The sequence below is a fragment of the Athene cunicularia genome (assembly GCF_003259725.1).
Source record: "Athene cunicularia isolate RWA chromosome 8 unlocalized genomic scaffold, athCun1 chr8_part1, whole genome shotgun sequence".
Taxonomy (NCBI): domain Eukaryota; kingdom Metazoa; phylum Chordata; class Aves; order Strigiformes; family Strigidae; genus Athene; species Athene cunicularia.
Genome location: NW_020799109.1, coordinates 18309381 through 18332379, shown reverse-complemented (window position 1 = coordinate 18332379; position 22999 = coordinate 18309381). Strand labels below are relative to the sequence as shown.

At 38.8% G+C, this 22999-nt stretch overlaps 1 protein-coding gene across 2 annotated transcripts in view; it reads left to right on the top strand.

The window, feature by feature from the left end:
* TGFBR3 (transforming growth factor beta receptor 3) overlaps positions 1-22999 on the top strand; it is a 127469-nt gene that overhangs the window by 87550 nt on the left and 16920 nt on the right. For both annotated transcript variants that reach the window (XM_026854089.1, XM_026854088.1), the window contains exons 5-11: positions 5707-5890; positions 10732-10900; positions 13213-13360; positions 18584-18773; positions 19906-20231; positions 20925-21074; positions 22854-22985. In XM_026854089.1, coding sequence (XP_026709890.1) covers positions 5707-5890; positions 10732-10900; positions 13213-13360; positions 18584-18773; positions 19906-20231; positions 20925-21074; positions 22854-22985 — 1299 coding nt within the window. The remainder of the gene's footprint in view (positions 1-5706; positions 5891-10731; positions 10901-13212; positions 13361-18583; positions 18774-19905; positions 20232-20924; positions 21075-22853; positions 22986-22999) is intronic.

Sequence of the window (22999 nt, the reverse complement as noted above, 5' to 3'; positions counted from 1 at the left end):
GTGTGTTCCCAGACCCATCTTGCAGGAGGCTGAAAGGCCTGGAACAGGTGTCTGGGATGGTCTTTTCTCTTCTGTATGGTCACAGCTCCTTCCCTTCCTTGCTTGCTTTGGTAAACAGGGCTTTAACTAGTGGAAGTTTACAGAAGCAGGCAGTTCATTTTGGCAGACTACTGGTGTTAGTGACGTGGAGATAATAAATCACAACAGGTTGTGTTACTGAGTCATCAATTCCAGTGGAAACTATAGCTGCAGTTGCATAGATTATGCTTTAACTCTCCCCTTCTCTTCTTCCACTAAATTGAATCTAACTTGAAACAGAATCCCTGGAAAAGCTTCTGCTACTTTATTTTGTTCAGATCAAACAGATGTTACATTGAGTCTATTAAGATTTTGTTAGATTAATGTGAAATGAGTGGACATTTGCCTGTGTGTGATTACTGAGCCCTAAACTTTGGGAACAGATTTCTCCTTTACATGGATTTTGTTTGTTTGTTTGTTTGTTTCCTTTTTATCATTCTAGTAACTGTTCCGTGGGGGTTTTGCAAGTTGCACTTGCTTTGACACAGTTTCAGCTTTTATGGAAAATCCTGGATCTTCTCTCTAGATCCGTAAAGATGTGCAAGAGTCTGATTCCACAAGATTTGCATTTCATTCCAAGAAAGTGTTCATCAGCCTTAATTCCTATCAAGATCTTTGGTAGCTGACAAACTGAGCACCTCCTAGGAAGTAGAATTAAATTTTAAAATGTAATTAAGATAATGCTGCCTCTTTTTTATATGTTTATTTTTAAAAATGTGAAAACTGGAAGTGGAATTTTATGACTGTAAGTGGTCTTGAGAACACTAAACCGAAAATGAAAAATTTTACTACTGCCTGATAGCATCACACCTCTGTGACTGGTAAGGACTATGCAAAGCTAATATGTGATTCACAGATGCTGCATGTCATTTCAAAAGCAGCGTGTTTCTTAGTCACTTATTAAAGAGAATTGTTCTGTTGGTGATTACTGTATGTTGCATGTGGATTTATGAACAACAAACGAGATCATTTTTAGTTTCCAAATACTTGATATTTCTCCATCCATGGCTTTACCTTTCCTCTGTAAGGGGCAAAGCACATCAAAGTACATTATCAAAAAACACCATCTGAGTCTGAATCCCATGTGGGCTGCTTTGAAAGTTGGTTCAGGTTTTTGAATTTTATTCTGAGCAGATTGATTTCTCTCCTACATGTTCCACCACAGATCTGATGCTGTATAGCTCAGATAAAAATATGAAGCATGATGTGATGTTTTTTGACTGCTAGTATATTTGCCTTAGTCTTGGCTTTATGGGTGGCTTTGCTGGTCACTTGTGCTTGAGGAACCTTGGTGGGTAGTGGTGTAGCTGTTGCTGTGAGGTGAGGGATTGGTTCATGCTGTGTAGCTGTGGACACCTAACTTTGTATTCTGAGTCATCTCCCAAAGGTGCCTACCTCCCAAGGCTGAATTATGAACTTGCTTCCTACTTGGAAGTTCTGAATTATAACTACGTTAAATACTTAAAATGTTATAAAGCAAATAAAGTAAATATTCCCCTTGGATCAGGTTCAAAGGAAAAAAAAAAAAAGCAATAAACATTTAAAAGGAGAGAAGGAAATAGGTAAAATAAGAAACAGAAGATACTATTTTGAGTATGTGCAGTGTTCATGGTCACCAGTGTATATATTTGGTACGACTCAGGGTTGGTTCTGAGAGTTGTTCCTTCTGGGGAATAGTAACTTGCACCAATTGGCACTTCTGCCAGGTAGCTGGTGTCCTGAACTACTGTGGCAGCTTTGCAATGGCAGTTTTTGTAAGATTGGAAAATTTTCTTAAGGGACATATAAAGGCACCTTTTTTTTTTTTTTTTTTTTTTTTTTCTAGTATGAGGATTATATGTTTCCCTGCCTCTGTACAGTGCAAAGAATCACAGTCCCTATTTTCCCCAATGATCAATGGGGTAGTGGTGTGTGTAATCAAGCTATGTTCCTGAACATGTTTTGTTCTTCAATAGAATGAATACTCAAGTTTTGGTAGCAGATTTTCAAAATACTGTACTGGATCCTCGTTTTCTCTGACTGCAGAGGAGCCCTTTGAACTGCAGTCAGTGCTGTAGTTAGTGGCCATGGCCAGTATCTTTTTGTCTTGCACACTGATTTTCCATGTCAAGCTTGGAAGTTTCCTCATTTAGCCTCAGAAATGTGACAAGGTACATAGGTGAACTCAGCAGCAGAGGGTGTTTCTGGTGCAGTCACTTTTAATGTCCTCACAAGGACAGGAAGAAATAGAGCTGGGGCACTTTTTCCACTCTGCAACCTCTGAAAGTAACCACTGAAGGAGATGAAGTGAGGAGATAAAAGTGCATGTGGCAGCAGTTTCTTAATATCCCAATCGGCTGTGTAATGAGTGCTCAGATAAAAATTGTTGATATATTCCCAAATATTTAAAGTATTTTCTGGTTTTAATGCTCTGGCTTATCCTAAGTACGTTAGAGAGAACTACTACTTTTGGTTTGTTCTGAGGAGTAAGTAGTTAATGTTCAAGGCAGGTGTTGAAACAGTGATGGTTGCCTTTTTTGGAAGAGTCTGTTGAATTCTTTCCAGAAAAAATAACGTGCTTGGCTCACTTAACTTTGCCTTAGGTCTGTGTAGTAAAAATCCCAATATTGGCAGGCATAGCATAACTCTGCACTCCTTTCTAAAAACTGGTAGTGGAACCAGCATTTCAAATAGACTTTAGTATGTGATTAAAAAAAATAAATTATGATAAGCTTCATGTTTATTTAAAGATGTTTTCTGTATGATCATTTAGTGAGGATGCTTGTGCCAGACTTTTTTGTTGCTCTGCTTTCTGTCTGTCGGTTCCTCCCTAGTAGGACTCAGTAACTTCGGGGTTCATTGATAGGATCTGTCTCTCAGGAAGACGTTTGTCATGCCGCAGGATGATGCAGACGGTTTTCAAGTTTTAATTAGTAATAAATGGAAAACCAAGCATATTCTGAGGAAGAAAGCTGTTGTGTGTTAGCAGATATTTAAATATTTCAAATGAAAAATACAGTGAAAATGCATTATTGCAAGCTAATGCATTTCTTTGGTCAGTACTTAGAAGGAATAATATTTTATCTCATGCTTTCCTCAAATGTCTTAAAAAGTTGCACTGATACTTCTTTACTCTGACACTGACCATAAAAAAATACCAGAAACATTGTGAAATAGTGTCAATGAAAAGTAACTACTGTTCTTATTGGATAAACTAGTATTTTTGAGGTAGTTAACGAGATTTGTTCCTGAGACTGGAATGCCAACATCTATTCACTATCTGTGCAAAATAATAACTGTTTAAGTCATTATATCCTGTAATTTTTAGGCACAGGAGATTTTTCTAGTTAGGCCAGAGCTCTATAAAGATGTCCCACATGCCTCAGATATAACAGACAGCATTGCTAAGAGGTGTGCTATATGCAGTCCCTGCGTGGCCTGACTTGTGCTGTGTCGGTGTCATCCTACCAGACTCTGTACGCTATAAAATTTAATGTGTTAGGAGCATTGTAGAGATGCCCCATAAAATCAGTCCATGGTGTGGCTGCTTCTAAGTGGTAAAAGTAAGTGAATGCTATTTGCTAAATATGTTTTAAAGACAACTATTGCCCTCTCTTTCCTAGTATTGTAGACTTGGGGGCAGTGGATTTACTCTAATGGCCGAGTTTACTTTCTTGTTTAAGAAGTATGAGAGTATTGAGAGAATATGGTGTATTCTGTGTTACACTGAATAAAGACTTTTTTCATTTAAAGGAAATGTTTTATGGTGTAGTCATATGAAAAACAACAAATAAGGAAGATCATTCAGAATTGAAACAGATGTTAGTTTAAACTTTAAAAACTATTCTGGCAAAAGGATTCCTAAACTGGTTGTTGTGACAAGTCTGGTCAACCCGAAGTCTGAATTACATGGGCCTTCTCTTAGAGAAGAGTATGTGATATGTGTGTAATAAATCCTAATGTAATAGCTGGAAGCACAGAGGAGAACTTTGAAATTCTTTCCGTGTGCCAAAGGATGTAATTTATGTGTCTACTTTGACAAATATTTTCAGGTGCTAAACAAACTGAGATACAACATTCTGAAATAGTGCTGGGAACAATAGCTCCAGGGCAGGTAATAGTTGGTTGCCGTTAGATGTACTTTTTACTCTCTCAATCATCATCATTAGTAGTTTTGGATTTTCAGTTGGAGAAAAATAATATACTTTTGTTATACTAAAGAAATCTGGGTTAGTAGAAAGACAGCGAAAGGGAAGGGGGATGAGGGCAGCAGAGTGACTCAGACTTCTGGGCTGCTCTGAGAGCAGCACAAGAAGATGCTACTTCTTTCATGAAGCCTTGTCTACTGCAGCAGTCTGCAAGTAGGGGCTGGGTGTTATATCTGTGCAAGCACTGCTTACACAATACTACAGGGAATATGTCTGAAGAAATCTTCACTGATGCATTCAAACCTGAAAGCTTATTCATCTTGCTGAGCTTTCTCACTCAAGCGCATGTTATTCTTGACTTCGTGTTTTACATCTTAGTGAAAGCATTCATGGAAGGACCATCCTGGGTAGGGCATGCAGGCCTCAGTCCTCAAGCACCTTAAAGGAGGATACAGTGGTGTGTATGGATGGGTGATGGCTCTTGAGGCTGGGCCGATGAAGGAACGCTCTTCTTTCACCACTTGCTATAGTCAGCTCTTGAGAGCTGACAAATGTTCTGGAAGTGTTGACCACATCCCTCAGCAGGGACAGGAGAGTCAAAAGGCTGTTGTTGGGATGATCTTGCTTTGCAGTAAATCTGGAATGACTTGCTTATCTCTCAAGACCAATGCAAGTTGAAGCAGGTCCCAATCTGAAAGAGAGTCTGACCCTGCGCTGCCTTATTTTCTTGAATGATGCTACTGCCACTCCAATGAATTTGCATTTGAAAATTTTAGGCTTTCCCGCAGAACCCATTACACTTCTACTTACTGTTTTTCCATTCTTGACTATTTTAAAGAACATTTTAGTTTTTCCAGTCAAGACCTAAGTTAATATAGCCTATTTGTAAGGATTTTTCTAAAGATAACTCATCTGCTTTATGTGTTAGACTAAAACATTTCCATGCTTCCTGTAAATAAAGCAACAGTAGATATCTTCCCTTTCTCTTAGCCTTTCTCTTTCCTCATTTTATGTTTCTCTGTTGGCCTTTATCTGTCACTGAGCTTAGGCTCGTGTTCTTTCTGATTGGGATTTACTTCACTGGTTCCCAGTTTATTGAGCTTCACATCCTTCTCTCCCTTCAGTTTCTCAGACCATCTTACTCTCTCCTGTCTTAGTTTTCCTCTTGTCTTCTAGCCTTCCCCTTACCCCACAGTTCAGCTCCCCTTGCAGCACTGTTGTACCACTTCTGCAGCAGTACAATTTGCAAGAGGAGCTCAGAGCCCTCTGTTAGTCTGCTGCCATGTGCACCCTAGGCAGGCTGATGGGTGGTTCATTTTTTAAAAACATCTCTGAAAAAGGAATCATTATGCAGATGTTAAAACACGTGAAGTTTAAGCATTGTTGGAAATAAGCCATAATCACCTTCAGTGGATGCAGTGACAGATTACATTGCTTAGACATGGTACTTGTCTGTGCAGATAAATGTACCACATTGAAAATATGTTTTTATTCCCATCAGGTGTCTTTAGGTTCCGTTGTTCAGTTTGAAAAGGGAAATTTCTCCTTGTCAGCAGAGACGGAAGAAAAGCTTTTCCCTGAGAAAAATGAACATCTGCTACAGTGGGCCCAGAAGGAATATGGAGCAGTAACATCTTTCACGGAGCTCAAAATATCAAGAAACATCTATATTAAAGTAGGAGAAGGTAAAACAGAACAAACCTAACAGAATTGATACACGCTTCTAGATGCTGAGAATAAGTCTTGCTGTAGTATTATTTCACATTTTTTAATTTTAATATTTAAATATACCTCTCATTTTCTAAGAGATGTGATATGAAAGGGGGAGGCAGAGAAATAAGACCAGACCTTGGATTTAGGCAACTTTTAATGGATTCTGGTGCCATAATTTTATGCTCAGAAATGTGAATGCAATTGACCAGAATCTTACAGGAGTCAAAGCTTCACCTTTTAAAAGGAATAAACTACTCATGGTGATTGTTTGGGTGTCTTTATCTAAAGGACTGAAGTGGAGAACCTGAGGTACAGGTAATATCTAGAAAGACTTGAGGGTTGGGGTTTTTTTTCAGTATTTGCTTGTATAAGGATCCAGACTACTCTGGACAAAGAAATACTCCTTTCCTCACCAAGATAAGTTGCCTCAGTCTGATGTCCTTGTGTATTTTCATTCCAAGGAGAAAGCTTTCCTGTCCCTGTGAGCTGCATGCCAAATTCATCAGGTGGCTTAGGGCAGGTGGGAGAGAACTCCATCTCCTCAGGGATTTCAGAGGCCCATATTAGGGGAGGGTCTGGGCTATAGCTCTGCAGCTGAGCAGTATCAGAACAACTTAACAATATGAGTCTCTGTAGCACCTCCTGGCTCATGCTTTCCTTTATCTGGCTGCCGGTCACACAGCATGTCTTCTTCAGGGAAATTCCACCTGAGCTGGTTATAAACTGTGGATAACACAAGAGCCACAGCTCTTCTTTTCCCTCCATTCTTGGGCAAGGCAGTCAGTTCAGGAGGGTTTATGTCCCACTTATCTCTATTCAAGTTCATCTCCTGGAAAATATATTGTTAGTGGAGGGAACTTTGCAGGGAGGGCAGCCTTTCCTCTATTGTGCAGGATGATTGGGGGTGAAATTTCCTTTTTCACAGGTATGTTTTAAGATTTTAGTGTTCTTTGCCAAAGGGCCTGCAATTCACTGTTTTTTTCTTTCTCTGAAGATGTCATCCAAGCTCGGGCTAGAGAAAACATCCAGGTTTAGGCTAAACGAAAAGCAGTAGGAATAAAGTCTGGTAAAAGGGAACTGGAACTGATTTGCATTGTGGCTAGCAGTCCAGATATTTTGAAACTAATTGTCTCAAGGAGCTCAGTGATGAGAAAAGTAGAAATCAATAAAACATTTTATCAACATCCAACGAGTACTGGTGGGCTCAGCATTTGCTAGCACCAGCAACCTATTTTAGTAGTACTTCAGCAATACTTCTACAGAAACTCGTGCATAGCTGAACTAGTTGGCAACAAAACCCCCCCAAAAAACATTCTGTGGAGAAAACACTCTTTCCTAACCACCTGTATCTGATCATTTGATTTCCTGAAGCATGAGGCTTGCCCCCCAAAATCGGAACATGCCTCTGTTGGTTTTATCCAAATCCTGCCAAATTTGTACAGGATTCCCCCTGCATGATTTTTGTTCTACTTGGCACCAGTCTTGGATTTTAATGCCAGAAAATCATTCAGAAATGTATTTATTAGCTTATTAAAGTGCTCTTGGAACGTATACATGGGAGTAGTGGTCTCTGCATTGCAGAGATGAACATTTAATTAGATATGTCAAAAAACAGATAAAATTTTGTTTTTTGATTTGCATGTCTCCAGTCAAACTAGTCAGCTAAATAGGAGAGCTTTACATCATCTCTAGAATGTGTTAAAGCACAATTTTATTATGAGTAGGTACACAAAATGGAACTTGGCAGGCAACCAAAATAGACAGTTTCTGAGAAGGCTTCTACAAACTAGCTCAGCTGTAACCATACTCGATTTTGTTTTAAATTCTTGGCGGAAGAATGAATATGTGTGTATGTGTGGGGGTTATGCATGTGTTCAGGGGTGGGGAGAGGGTCAGTTCTTGAACTGCAGCAGTCATGCGAGGAGTTCTATGGAAACCACGTGGTACGTGGACCTGGCCTGCTTCTCTGCAGAGTGAATGATGGAATCACTGAATTCCACAAACCACAGTGTGTACTGATGGACATTTCAGGCTTTTCATACAAAACTCACACTCCTCAAGAGCTTCAGTCAAGTACCCTCAACTGCCAGTCTGTGAATCACAGCTAGTATTACTCATAATTTATAGGTTGTCATATGAAATAGTTCCTTGCTACTTGACCAATACAGACCTAATGGCAGTATTCATGTAATTGTCTACATTTCAGCTTCACTCAAGTTAGAAATATCTGAAACTGAAACATGCAACATTTCGGAAGTAGAGGCTGTAGCTGTAGCAAGCAGAAATTGCAAGCCAGAGGACAAAAAGATCTGAAGAAGGGTGATCTTTCATAGAATAAAACTGCTTCTGATACCACGGGTCTCTGAAATAATTTTGAAGGTGCAAAAGAAAGACAGCTGAGCAAGCTAGTGAACTGGGTCAGGGCCAAGTGCATCTGAATCACGTTGATTCAAAAGAGGGGCTGATCAGATACTTCAGGGATGGTGAACACAGTGAGAACTCACAGGGACCAGAATGAGGGTTCGGAGGAAGGGGGCACAAGAAGTGGGGTTCTTGTTATTGCTTTGATTTGTATAGTGAAGGACATGGCAATGTGACTGCTGGTGCTGTCCTCAGAAACTACAGATCCCCGTGTGCAATCCAGCGTCTCCATCCGAGCCGCCTGGCACATGCTGAAGGAGAAGGCAGCTGCTGACTGCTGCGTGTGGCTCCACTGCCTGCCTTCTCACTCCTGGGGCAAGCAGTGCCCCACAACAGCCAGGCATCCTGGCCAGAGACACTCCACTGAGGGCATTGCAGACGAACCTCTCTGATTCCATACTCGGAGTCTGTGGAGATTAGAGAGGCACAGGGTCCGTAAATTGACTGTTTGCTGGCTGGTGTAGTAAGGTTTTTAATTGATTGCAGACACCTGCAGTCCCTTTCCAAAGTAAGTAGACAGCTCTGAAACTTAAGAAAGAAAAGAAGTGTAGTGAATAAAGAAAGATGAAGTGGATCCCTTCTTTCTTTTGTGTTCCAGTCCAGATCTTGGTAACTAGAATGGACGAGAGTAAATATGTTTTGGTAAAGGAGGGGAGTAAATGTGTATGTCAAGTAGCCAGCGACAGAGTTAAAATTTACTACAGAGGAAAAGCACGCTATCGAGTGGAGGCCCAGGCTGGGGAGCCTCTGCACTGGTGGTGGCAAGAGCAGCAGTTTCTGAGAGCTCCGGAGACATTTAATGGCAGTGCCAGGAGCAGGAACCAAGTTCTTTGCAATGGCAAACAATAGCACGTGTGGTAATTATCCACAAACTAGCGAGGCTGCTATTTTATGGCTAGAATTGTGTTGTGTGGCAGCTGAGAAGCAAATACCTAGTATCTCTGTGTGTGTGTATATAAATTCAAGCTCAGCACAGACCATTTGGGATCATTTTCCATTCTGTGCTGTTGTGGGAGGAGCTGGCAGAACTGCAGCTGCATTCAAGGCTAATCTGGCAGGGCACATACCAGATGTTAGAGAAGTGCTTGGCTTGGGAAGTATGAATAGCTACAGCCTCATACAGCTTTCATAGATTCTGTAGGGAAGACAGCAAGGTTAATATTCAAAGACTACTTTGTGTAAGATCCGGAGAAGAAACTCCCCTAATTGTTTCTGCAGTGGCCAGGGTCACAGGAGTCTCTGTCTCCCTGAAAAGTTGTGTACCACCCAGAAATGTGCTTTAGGGGTGACATTTCAGCTCTAATTTAGGGAGCAAATGCTAACAGTGGTCTCAGATCAGCTTTTAAGAGTTTTGCATTCATAATGCATTATATTTGATTTTTTTTCTTTTTTTATCTTGCTCCTGACCTTAATAGGAAAGCCTTCTTTGTAAACTAAAGGTCAAAGAGCCAGCCATTTGGAACTATATTCTTACAGGACTTTGTGTCTTTGAACATGATAATTAGTCCTTCTGTGTATTATAACAAATCATATGTAAAGTTACCTCAGAAATACAATGCATTTCTCTTTTTCAATGGAAATCCTGCTTCTTGGGGTACAGCAATGTAGGTTGTGCATGAAAACTTCATACCAAGTGACTATTTTTTATATTTTGTGTTGTACCCTAGTTAATGCTTGTGATCAAGCAGGCAGTTAAAACCAAAAGAGACACTGAATATGTACTCTAGAATTCCTTCATTTCAGTTATGGATATTATGGTCAGACTTCCTTAATAGCAACGACTGATTTCAAACTTTTCTTGCTATATTTGATTTTCCATGCACAAGAGGACTGCAATATTTCTAGACAACACTGACTCTGACTAGACAATATATAGGAAAATATATTGAGTAAGGAAATGGAAAATACTTTCTGTGATCTTTTTAAATCTTTTAAGTTTATCATAACAAGAATAAAACATTTTCTAAAGGGAGAAGGAATTAATCACAAAAGTTTTTTAGCAGTTAATTTCAAAAGAAATAAATATTTTTTTTAAGGTACAAGGAACAAAATAAATATATTTAATTTTGAAAAATGTTCACATATTTTGCTTCACTATCGTTTTTAGATTTCTCTTTGTATTTTCTTTAATATTTAGATCTGTAAATAGAAAATGTTCAATTTAGAAGTATATGTTTTACATCAGAGATGTGCTGTGTTGTTGCAAATGCTCTTCCTTTTAATATTATGTTGATTTGTCATAAGTACTTATGATAGATAATATATTTTTTAGCCTAAAAACCTTTGTCATAAAATATAGTGCCTCACTGAAGTAGATGCAGTACAGACGTGCATGTAAGCTGATATCTAAGTGTAAAGGTGCATATACTTGCTTTTTTTTTTCCCCCTCCAGATCAAGTTTTTCCTCCCTCGTGCAACATAGAAAAGAATTTTCTCTCTTTAAATTACCTTGCGGGATACCTACAACCAAAAACAGCAGAGGGGTGCCTTATGTCTAGCCTAGTCCAAGAAAAAGAAGTTCATATCATTGAACTAATCACTCCAAATTCTAACCCATACAGGTAAAGTATCATATAAATAGACTCGATTTGTTTGAAATCACAGCTAGATATTTCACCTGTCTTTTGAAAATTGAAAGTAACTATTTCATCCTTACAAGTAGAGCTTGGACCTTAGTACTTTGCCTTAAATAGAAATTAGTTCTTCAGTATGTAAAGATTTTGGATAATGCTTCACAATCCCAAGATTTTTCTGGACAAGACTGGAAAGCACAGTTTTTATGAACTGTATCCTGCCCCCCTTCTTGCTCAATCAAATTTTTCCAAGAACAAGGTGCATAAGGGAATATGAATTAGGGCAGCATCTGACAGGCAGGATTTAAGATGGGACCACTGTACAAGGAGATGAGAGGTTAAAAGTAATCTTGACCTGTCACAGGTAGGGATGACTGACAGCAAGGCATAGGGCAATGGCTCCCAAGCAGTGGTCCAGAGGTCACAGGTGATCTGCAGTCCATGCTAATAGTTCCACAGTTGGTCTGAAGGATCATTACAGTATTTTCTGTCAAGTTTCCAGCTGAGTTTAAGAGGGAGTTTGATAATCGCAAGAAATGTTAAAGGTTGGCAGTGGTCTACTGACCAAAAAAGTTTATAACTAGTGGTTAGGAAAAATTGCTTAGCTCTATGTACACTTATGAGGATTATCTAAATTGTTAAAGGTACCTTTGGGAGGTAAGACATTTAAAACATTAATCCTTGGCTGGTCTCTCCTAGGTGTTAGTGGGAGCATGTGAATGAGGTTTGCTTCAGGTAGTCATACCTGGAAAAGCTCTTCATAAGTGCTGAGGATGCCTGCTAGAAGAGAAATTTGTTATGAAACTTAGATGATTGTCCTTTTTGCAAGAAGAAAAGTACAGTTCCATCACAGATAAGGTAGAAATAAAATCCTGTCTGCATATTGCAGACACTTGATATCTAGCATTGTCCAGTTGTGCTCCTCATGCAGTTACATTTGAGTGCATCCCATCCCTAGTGAGGAAATCACACAGGGAGATAGAGGTGGGAGGAGGTGTCTTTGCAAGACAGGTATTTATCTCATTGCAAGATAGTGAACCCAGAGCCTACCAACCTTGGGTGAGTAAGAAAGTGCTGAGATGCAGTGGAAGTGGAGTAGGTAAGGCCAAATGATCTGCCCCTGTGTGGCGTGAGTTGCAGCCCCATCCTGAACAGAGCTGTTCTTTACCATCAATTATAAGTCATTATAAGTCCCTTGCATTGTCACACAGTGACAGCCCTGTCTCCAAGATCTCTGGGCTTTTGATTTTGGCTGATAATATGATAGGAATTTGTTTTTCAGATGATCACACTGCAAAATGTTTAAATGTTTTGTTACTAAAAGTAATTACAAACTCCTCTTGCTTTGTTTTTAGTTTTATGTATTATCCACAGCTATCTTTACATTTTATATCCTCAAAGAAATGTAGAGAAGCTGAGCTGGGCACCTGTAAATCTGCAGGAGGTGAAATGAAGTTCCCTAGATACACTAAGTCTCGTTGCAGAATGTTAGTTGAAACCTGTTACTTGGGGATGAGCACGTTCTTGTGACATATGGCCCCATAAGACATATGGAAGTAAAGGTTTTTCTGTTGAATTAATAGTTTGCATGATGAGATGTTATTGATGGGTACATACCCATTTGCTCTACTTACTTTACCAAGGTCTTGAAAATCTGGATAGTGTTCATCTATTTTCCAGCAAGCAATAGGCTGGACATCTGTTTTCTTCTCTTTTCTTTTTAAAGTAAGTATATATCCAGAAGTATTGGAAACTGAATACACAGCTTAATTCCTCAACACATGCAAGATTCTAAGCAAAGTAATTTCCACAATTTAACTGCCTAGGCAGAGACACTCCCCAATATAGTATTTGTGCATATTTTTGGTATTAACCTGCTTAATTTGTCTTTTTGCTTTCTTAAGGTATTATTTTGAGTTTTAATACGGTTATAGCCAGAGGAAACTGAAACAGTTATATTTAGGCACTGTCAAAGTGAAATATGAAGACTTTATTTACTTTATAAAGCAAACTGCTGGTCATATAACTAACCTGCTCTAAATAGCTGAAATGAGTAGCACACTTATAAACAAGAGACAAAAATATTATTTGTTTAAAAAATATTTGTTTCCATTGTTATGCAAAATCATTTAAGAATATGTGGAATAACAATGTGTTTTGCACATGTTGTGTTGCCTGGGATAAACTCCAGCATTTTAATCAGCTGGCCAGACAGTGGAAACATGATGGATTGGAAGAAGGCTGATAGCTGAAAATTTCTGGCATTCTGGTCTAACTTTCTCTCTATTTTCCACATACAGTGCTTTCCAGGTGGATATAATCGTTGACATTAAACCATCTCAACCAGGCGCCAAACTTGTCAGAGATGTCGTACTTATCCTCAAGTGTAAAAAGTCTGTCAATTGGGTTATCAAGTCGCATGATGTCCAGGGAAAGCTGGAAGTGATTGTAAGTTAAGGCACCTTTATTTTTTTGAAAGATAACATACTGCAACAGTATAGAATCCATTTAAATGTGAAATAGTGCTAGACCATATTGATTTTTCACTGTTTTCTCTTAGTTGCTTTCTTTAATTATTACTGCATTTCAGGGAGTAAATACAGAAACTATAAATTTTTTTCCTGTTAATATATGGGCTATTAAACTGACCAGCACATCACAGAAACCAGGTGGCTAGTGCAAGGGTTTAAGGTCTATGTCTTTCTGTCTTCCGTTGAAGTACCCTAAACACCAAGTTGGAACATCATCTCCCTTTTTGCTGTTGCTTTGGTGAGTTGGATCTACAGGTTCATCTCAGAAGTTGGAAAGATGCCTGTGAGTGTAGGATGGATACTCCTAGATACAAGCACACACCCACATCCCTTTAGAAGTGGAAACGTTTTTACTTCATCCACTTGTGGTTGTAATATTCTCTAGCTCTCTTCCCTGCCAGTACTTCTGTCCCCAGGAAGTGTTTAGTCAAATTGACCTCACCTCTCCTCAGACCACAAATAATAAGTTTTAAAAAATTAAAACCAGGATCTCTAAAGCTAAACGTCTGCAACTATACTTACGCATAATTGGAGGTTCTGATTCAGAATGATTTTTGGTGCAGACTTTGTGGCTCAGCACCACTTCTACTAAGAAAATGTTTTCTCTTTCTCTGAAATAAATAAATAAAATTGGACTGATCTTGCAGCCTATAAATGTGTGGCCCATTGCTGTCTTAAGTGTCATTGAGGAACACATTGTACAGTTGAGCTGAATGTTTGCTCAGGACCACCCAACAGCCTCCTGATCAGCAGTTTTGCAGTAATGCAGATACATTTTCAAACTCCAGGTATTTGTATGTATAAGAATTTTACTTTGTTTAGTAGCTTTCTCCTTTTAATGTGTGCAAGGGCAATTCTGACAGGTTCCAAAGGCTGTTTGATCTAAATCTTCTAAGAGGATAGATTGGTAGGCAGGATTTCATACTAGATTTTGGGAATGAGGGAAATAAAAGGAAATAAATTATGGTGTTGCTCAGAAAATGGAATGGAAAAATTACTTTGGATGGATGGTGAAATTCCCTTTTCATCCCTGACACATCTTTATCCTACAGAGAGGAAAGGATATTCTGGTCATTCTGTAGGTCCTAAATAATCAGCCCTTAAAGAGAAAGGTCAAAGTTAGTTGCCCAGGATTGCCATACATGTAAGCAGAAGGACAAAAAACTTGAAAGTTTCATTCTGGGTTATTACATAAAATTTGCCACTGTATACTGGGTCTACTTTCACAGGATAGAGAATTGTACATTAGTTTACTCATGCTTGGAGATAGCCAAAGTGCCATATTTCATATTGAAATGCTGGGGTTTCAACCCCAAGCCCCAAATTAAGGTTGACATAAGGGTGATTCCCACAGCCCTTCCCAAAGGGGGGGGTGAGTTTGCCTTTAGGCTTCCCTCCAGGGTGCAGCCGGCCTTGCAGGGAGAGCCATTGGGTAAGTGAGCCCCAGGTGTCTGCATTCAGTAACCCAAGGTCAGGTGTCCCACTGAGGGATAAAAGCTGGGACCCCTTGCAGGAGGGGGCAGTGTCTGTCTGTGAGGTGGATGCCCTGTGCAGAGTTCCCTGTTGGGGAAGGACCTCCTGCCTCTCTGGGACTGGGCTCCAGTCAGGTCTGGCTTTTGTAAATGCGAGCTGTGTAGTGATTCAGCATGTGGCTTCCTTGGTCTTATGTATTTGGCTTGTTGACTCGGTTGTCTCCTGTCCCTTCTATGGGAGACTGCATGTCACCATTTATTCCACCCATTGTTGGTTGTGCGGTGTCGTTGTTGGGGTCAGTGGGATTGATGTCAGTTATGTATAATCTGACTAACTTGTTTGTACCCCAAGCACTCACCCATGTACTGACCATTTTGTGTCAAATACAATTTGGTTGTTGGTTCATCTTTATGCTGGCTGTGTCCTTTATGCTAGGCCTGATAACTGGCAAAACACATATCCATGCTACCTCTTTATAAATGATGAATTTTCAGGTGAAAGGAATTCTAGAGAATTTAGCAATGTCTGAAGTGCTGCACTTGACTATAGAGAAACAAGACTGTTATTCTTTTAAAAGTTCTTCTTTATTAATTATTGGAAGTATAGGTAAAAAGTATAAGTGAAAATTGTTTCTGTAATGAGTGGCAGAAGATAAATTTTATTTAGATTAACAAAAAGAGAAAGGAATACTATATATGGAAATGTCAGTATATAAAAGTCTTTGTATATTTATGTCAGGATTTGGGAGTAACTTCTATACTGCTTCATTTATATAGATGCTTCATTTTCTGAATGTTTGTTTGCTCTCCTTTTATTTAGAAGGGGGTGTGTGAGAGAGAACTAAACACCCCCATGTCATTAAAAAGCCTGTACATTCAGTATTTAGGATCTGCTCGTATGTCTGTTAAACTGAAGTCCTTCCCAAGCCCAAATTTAGACAATGCATAAAAACATTACTAAACAATTAGGTAATGTTTCAAAATGTTCTTTTTATTAGTTGAAGCAGTTCCATGCACTTCAATTTTCCTAACTTCTTGCCCTTGATACAAATCAGAATTGTCTTCAGGGGATTGGCAAACCAAGAGGGAAAGGTTAGTGCTAAGCTGTCTCAAACCCAGGGCTGTCAGTTATTAAGGTCTAAGTTCATAGAAAAAAAATGAAAAAGACTTTTTAGGTCATCTAGCACATCTCCCTTTAGCTTTTCTTGAAGCTCTAAAAGAGTATGGACACAAAACTAAGTAAAATGGCAATAGTTTAGGTAAAGTAATTAATTGCACATAATGTATGTGCAATGCTTTCCTCCCAGCCTGTGTTTAACTCCTGTTTGCAGTCAGTCCTTACGTCAAACCCCGTGCAGTGCTTCTGTGCTTGTGGACTACCCGCCGTTCACATTGCTTCCTTTGGATCCCGTGTCCTTTTACAAAGCTGTGGGTCGCACTGTGGACAAGGAAGCGAAATTGCAGAAAGAAAATAAGTGTCTTGAGGGGTGAAGAGTGAGAGAGGGGAAATGCGCAGAATAAACCTGTGAGGGCTTCAAACTCTTGGAGGGACTGTTCTTTACATGAGAACAACTGCTCACCACTTTCTGAAATGGTGTCTTTCTGTTCTGAGTAGGTTAGTAGGTAGCTCTGAATACCTGGTTTCATACACTGCGTGTGAAGGTGTTTGCAGAGCAAGTGAAGGAAGGTATGTCTGTTCCAGGAAGCCCTTGTGCTTGGTTTTGTTTCATTGAGGAGATGCAGGGCTGAACATCTACAGGCTCAGCCTGGAGTGGAGAGGTATAAACAAGCTCTGAAAATGGTCATGTGCCAGCTAGAACAGTAAAATTCTGAGATAATATTTGTTCAGCTGTCACCTCATGACAAAAATAAAAGGAAGGCAGAGAGGGAGATTAGCAAAGTTGGGGTAATGTAACAATTCCAACTAGTCAAAGCTGTGTGGTAGTATGAAAATGTGTGGTAAATCACATCCAGATTTGTATCTATTGAAGAATAAACGATTATTTGATCTAAAACAGTAGTAATGCACTAAAATTAGGATACCTATAGCTTCCTTTTTGTTTCTTATTTTCAGTGGCCTTTGCTGGTCATTGATAACTGTACTGGTAACAGTATCCTCAAACCAGGCACTGTACCTAAAATTACCTTTAAACTTTAGTTGTGAAGCTGTGAGTGTTTAAAGGGTGCAGAAACTATGCTGTTCCATCAGGACTCTCTATGAGCTTTATTCACTTTGTTCAAAAGCTCCATTTCTGAGGTCAGGTAGAGAACTGCAGATGAGCTCTGTGATGCCAGGTAGCAGGTCCATACAACCATGGTCTGAAAGTGTTTTGGACAAGAGATCAGTGCAGTCAATCTTTTGATGTTCTAGAGTGAAAGAGAATTAAGATTTGTTCACATTGAGGGAATCCAGTGGGGATTTACAAAAATGTAGCCTATATGATGAGAAGGTAATCAGGCATGAAAATAAACGTGTTTGTTGTAGAGCATTCAGTGGTATCATCTGCATATAGGAAGTGCAAGTCAGTCACGTTGAAGAATTGTTAAAAAGTGGATCGTTGTGCCTTTCCTGCTGTGTGTATGTCCACCCTGTTCTCTTTGTTGATGTGATGTTATAGTGATAATAGTAATGTTGTGAATGTAAAAATAAATACATTATTGGCTTTAGCTAATTTATTATACCAAGCACTTAAAAGCATGTTAAAGTGTAATCCCAGTGTATATTTTCTAACTGCCCCTCTAAGAGCTAGAGATGCTTGTTATATTCCTTTGACTTACACATTTGGTCAAGAAAATTTGAAGTTTTGCAAAACATTTACAGGAAAACAAAAGCTAACTGACTGAGTCATCTGTGTTCTGTGACCAACTTTGATGAACCGTTATTTATAATTATTTAATATTAAAACTAAGAGGTCATCAAGTGCATTTATGAGTTTGCTGTATCAATGTATTTCTGTAAAACTTATATTATTAATTAAATTTTATTTATGTGCAGAAAGTAAGTGTTGTCTTTTAAGTAGCTTGCCCTTGCATAAACGTGCGTGCTCTCATTTTTCTCTTAAGGATTTATTTCAGTCCTGTTTAACATGCTCAACATTTTGCAGGAGGCACACAACATTTCTACTATGAAACTCATTCAGAGAGTCACAGAGTATCCTCAGTGCCAGCTGACTTTAAAGCATTAGCTGGTATCAGCTCTATTTCATGAGCATGCTATGTTTTACCTTTTTCAGTAATGCTTATTTGAACAAAAGTTTTCCCATTATGTAGCTTAAGTAATGCTCTAATCAAGAAATGAAGGGGACATTTGAAAAATCAGTTGTCATCTTGAGTTGACTTCAGAAGTAATTTCAGCTGTTTTGAAGAAAATATGGCATTATACAAATGGCTGTAAATATGTATTTCTCCTTTAGGGATTAACAGTTTCTGACTATCTTGATTTATTGTACTGCAGGCAGCAGCTAGGAGGAAGGGGGGGGCTTTTCTCCCTGTGTGCAGCAGCTCTGTGCCTAAGATGGCAGAGTTTAGTTTAGTTCCCAGGTGCTCTCAGTTTGCTGTTATTTAATAGAGTACAAACAGAGTAAAAAATATGTTCATTCAGTGTCACTATTCCATTTTAAGTATCATTAAATGGTAAATCATGAAACAATTTTTCCTTTGTTTTGCAGACATCAAATAGTATTGGCTTTGGAAAGGAAATGGAACGATCCATGACTATGAGTAAATTAATAATACCTGATATTCCCTCATCGCATGAGAGTTTGATCAAGTGGGCTTATGAGCATAACTATAGTCCAGTTACGTCCTACACAAAAGCCCCTGTTGCTAACAGATTTCATCTGCAACTGGAAGATACAGGTAAACTTGAAGATGGACTTTTATCATATAGAAAAACAATATACCTTGTATTTCCAAGAATATGATAATTTGATAGTGCTTTCTCAGTTTTGAAACTTTGTTGTTGGGGGTTGCAGTACTTTAACAGCTCATCATCAAGAATGCTGATTAAAAAAAAATTTGAGGATTTTTGGTTAGAAAAGTCCAGGCAAATTGTGTTGTTTCCTGAAATGCTGGTGGAATTAAATGGTTGTAGTTTATCCAACTCACAAGCCATTATAGCTGACTGTGCTCAGTGTTCACTAAAATGAATATCTTGCTAGTTAATAAATCCAGCTTTGATTTTTTTCTTGTTCTCAAAAGTATGAACATAGTGTTTCCTTGAGAAAATTAAATACATTTTTAAATTGTTTTCAGAAAAGAACTGGCTTACCAAAAAATCTGAGCAAATGGAATAAATACAGCTGTTAAAAAAATAAAAAATTAGCTATTTGGCTAAAGTCACGGCTGATGCAGGTCCCTTGAAGCGAGTGGAATTGTATCTGCTTTTACACCAATTCTAAATTTCAATCACTAAAAAATATTGTTCAGTTGTTTTGATAAAACTTATGTTCACATTACTTTTATCATTTGTACTCTCATTTCTGTCCTGAGCAGTTGCATATATAAGCCAGAAGGTAGTGTTCTCATTTACTCAGTATAAAGTTAACTCTTGTTTAGCTTCACTCTGATTATGTAAGTAGCTCCACAACATTGGAGTGACGGAATTTGTGATGGAGGTAGTGGAAGAATTTCACCCAATGATTTGCTTATTTGCTGAATGTGATGTTTCTTTTACCTATGTGGCTGTCTTTTGCATATAATAGGTCCACTCCTCAAAGTTTATTTTCACCTATTAGTGAGATGGATTTCTAGCAGGGACTAAATATAACAAGATTAGATGCCTCGGTAACAACTAAAGCCTTAGTGGAGGAATTGTGGCTAGTTACCTGAAAAGTACAAAGATGCTGCTTTGGATGCCCTTCAAGAGCTTCCTTTCTGGATTTTTTTTTTTTTTTTTTTTTTTTTTTTTTTTTCTTTTAAGAAAAAAAATCTAATAACTTAATGTTCTTTTTTTTTTTCTCTCCCTCTCCCCCCCTTCCCCAAATCTTAGAAGAGATGAATGATGAAGAAGACCATTCGCTTCCTCCAGAGCTGACAGAATTGCTGGGTGCTAACCCACTACCTGCCCCAAAGAATCCTGCATTAAGTGATGGCCTGACTTTTCCTTTTCACATTAACAGAGGAAGACATGACACAGTGGGAGAAGGAATCTTCCCATCCAGGGACTCAGTAGATACATTAATAAATCATGACTTTGAGCATTCCCTCTCAAAACACCAAGAACCTGAAGAGGTTCAGGGCAGTGCTGATGTGGCCCTGTCAATAAAGTGTGATGACAAAGTCATGACAGTAGCTGTAGAAAAAGACTCTCTGCAGGTTGGTGTGATCTCAAATTTGGGCAGGCTTTTTTGGGTAGACCATTTTATTAGTATTTTGATTGAAAAATAAACATTCTAAGATCTGCAGCCATCACCACCTAACTGCCCAAGTAATACTTTGATGAGGAAACTATACTGTAGATATTCTTTGCCATAACTCAGGGTCATGTTTCCTCTTCCCAGCAATCTGGTAGTTTGTAGAGGGATTTCTGATTAAAGCTTTGCTTTATCAAAGCAAACCAAACTTTAAAGCCGATTCTCTCAAAAAAATTACTGTACTCAACCATCAGCCTGAGTTTTTCATCTCCAAAGTACAAAGAAGCTGCTTTTGATAGCTGTGTGTGGGACCTGAATAGATCTCTTTACCATCTACCAGCTGACAGGTTGCTTGTGTCCATTTGTATTGTGGAAAAGAGCGTGATACAGACAGCATTTTTAGTTCATTTCAGACCAAACAGAGTCAGCATTATTAATCAGCAGATTAATAATGAACCTGTTGTCTTCTTTGTTCCTTGTTACATTTATTCCGTCTGTCACGTATAACAGCATTTTGAGAGTGACCTTCCCTGGATGTCAGTACAATGAACTTCACTTCCTTGTATCAGCAGTCATGAACAGTATTCTGAGCTGCACTTTAAGCAAGAGCCTAACACAATTGTGTTTCAGCACTTACAAAGCATCTTTGTTTCAGGCTAGTGGCTACACAAGGACAGAACTCTCGCTGCTGGATCACTCTTGCAAAGCCAGGATGAATGGTACCCATTTCATTTTGGAGTCTTTGCTGAACAAATGTGGGACTCGGACAGCATATATCTTGAACAAGATTGTTTATTTTAACTCTGTGAGTATTTTACAAAGAGGAACCACATTCTGCATTGCGCATCATACTGGTACAAGGAAGCCATTGTAGTTAGCTTTAGTCTTAGAAAAAAGGAGGTGTCCTGACCTTTTCCTGTCTAGCTCAAACCTGGTTGCAGCTACAGTCCCTGTATTCAAGGAGGTATCAAGACTGCACATTCAGTGTGCTCTTGTGGTTAGAGAGTATCCTAAAGCAAAAAGGAGGAAGTGGAGTTAAATACTTTTACAAAACTGCATGTCTGCACTTTGAGGACCATCTGTACCAGCCTCAGGGAAGTTGCACCAGATTTCCATATGCAGCTTTGATATACCCATGCATGAATAGTATTACATAGCTGTAAGGAGGAATAGGAATTAAGTTCTGTGACTGGGCAAAGCAATGCCATTTGATTCATACGCTGAATTATTTTAAGTAAAATTTTTTTATTTCAAAACTGTGTGTGAAAAAGGCTTTCAAAACGTGAGGAAAAGACATTATCTGTGCATGCTTCTTGTATGATTTGGATTTGTATTTGCTATCAGTTGAGGTACATGATGAAGGGACTCGAACTTGTGTATGAGTGATGATGCTAAGGAGTCCAGTTAGGTTCTAAGTGACTGCTTCCAGACTGGCTCAGCTTATAAAATTGAGTACAGTGCAGCTAATCTGGGTTGGAAAGTAATGACACGCTTGTCTTGCTGAGCTTTCCAGTACATAGAAGTAACCTTGGCAAATGATGGAAAGCCTGTGCTCCAATCCAAACACAGCTAAGGCAATCTGATCTGAACTTGCCCGGTTAAAACTGTTCTATGCTGGCAAGTCTGTAGCACCTAACTTTAGAAACAGGCCCAAACCAAAACGGTGGATAGAAACATCTCCAGACTACAGAACACCATGTGTCCAGAGCTAAATACTGTCATTGTCCTTGTATTCTATTGTGGCCCAAACTAAAATCAATGTTTGCCTCCTCTCCTTTCTTCATCATGTCTTTTTATAGTCTTGGCTACTCACTTAACTTTGAATCATGTATGGTATCTTCCAGAATTTGGGACCATTTCTCCTAAAAAATAAACACCATGCAGTGGAGTCTCAAAGAGTGCATGTCACTTCTTAGCAGTTGCTCTAGGTCCAAGAAAACAAAGATGAACTCCTAGAAGGGAGGGGACTAACTGAAGAGCTACAGGGCATACAGAACTAGAGTGCAGAACATTGGAAAATAAAACCAGAAATTTTCAGGTGAAAAAAATGGAGAAGTGTGCAAAGGAGGAGAAAAAAAATCAGTAAAAATTCAGATAAAAATGAAGAAGGGAAAAATGAAGAACGGGACATCATATTTTTGGGTGTACATCTCTGAAAAAAATATGCAAATGACAGAAAAAAACATCCTTTAATGACCTTAACACAGTGATTTTCCATGAGTTCATTAAAGAAAACTAAGTTGCAAAAAATCACTTTAGAAAACCATTTCTTTTTTCAGTGTTGGTTATAGAAATACCAGAAATAGAATGGAAATGCTAGGCTGTTCATTCAGACACCAGCAGCCAGACTGGTGTCTTTGCTGGCTCTGAATTCTGGAAAAAAAACTAAGGGGTGTTCTCTAAATATAACCTACGTATCTTACATGCTCAGCACAAGGCTGTTTAAGATGTGCTTCACCATCTGCTTAGCTGGTGCACTTCTTTTGGCCTTTGCTTTGTTCTGAAGAGAAGAAAATAATAACCATGAAGAGAGAATGCTCAGTTATCACCTAATTTTATGCATTTGCAAATACCTTTTGTGCAGATTGTCATTCATCTGTCATCACCAGCTGAAAGCAGTGGCTTTGATGATGATGACATGGAATCAGGTGATAATGGATTTCCAGGGGATGCTGATGAGGGAGATGTTGCTTTCTCAAGCTGGCCTGAAATAGCGGTATGTAACTCTTG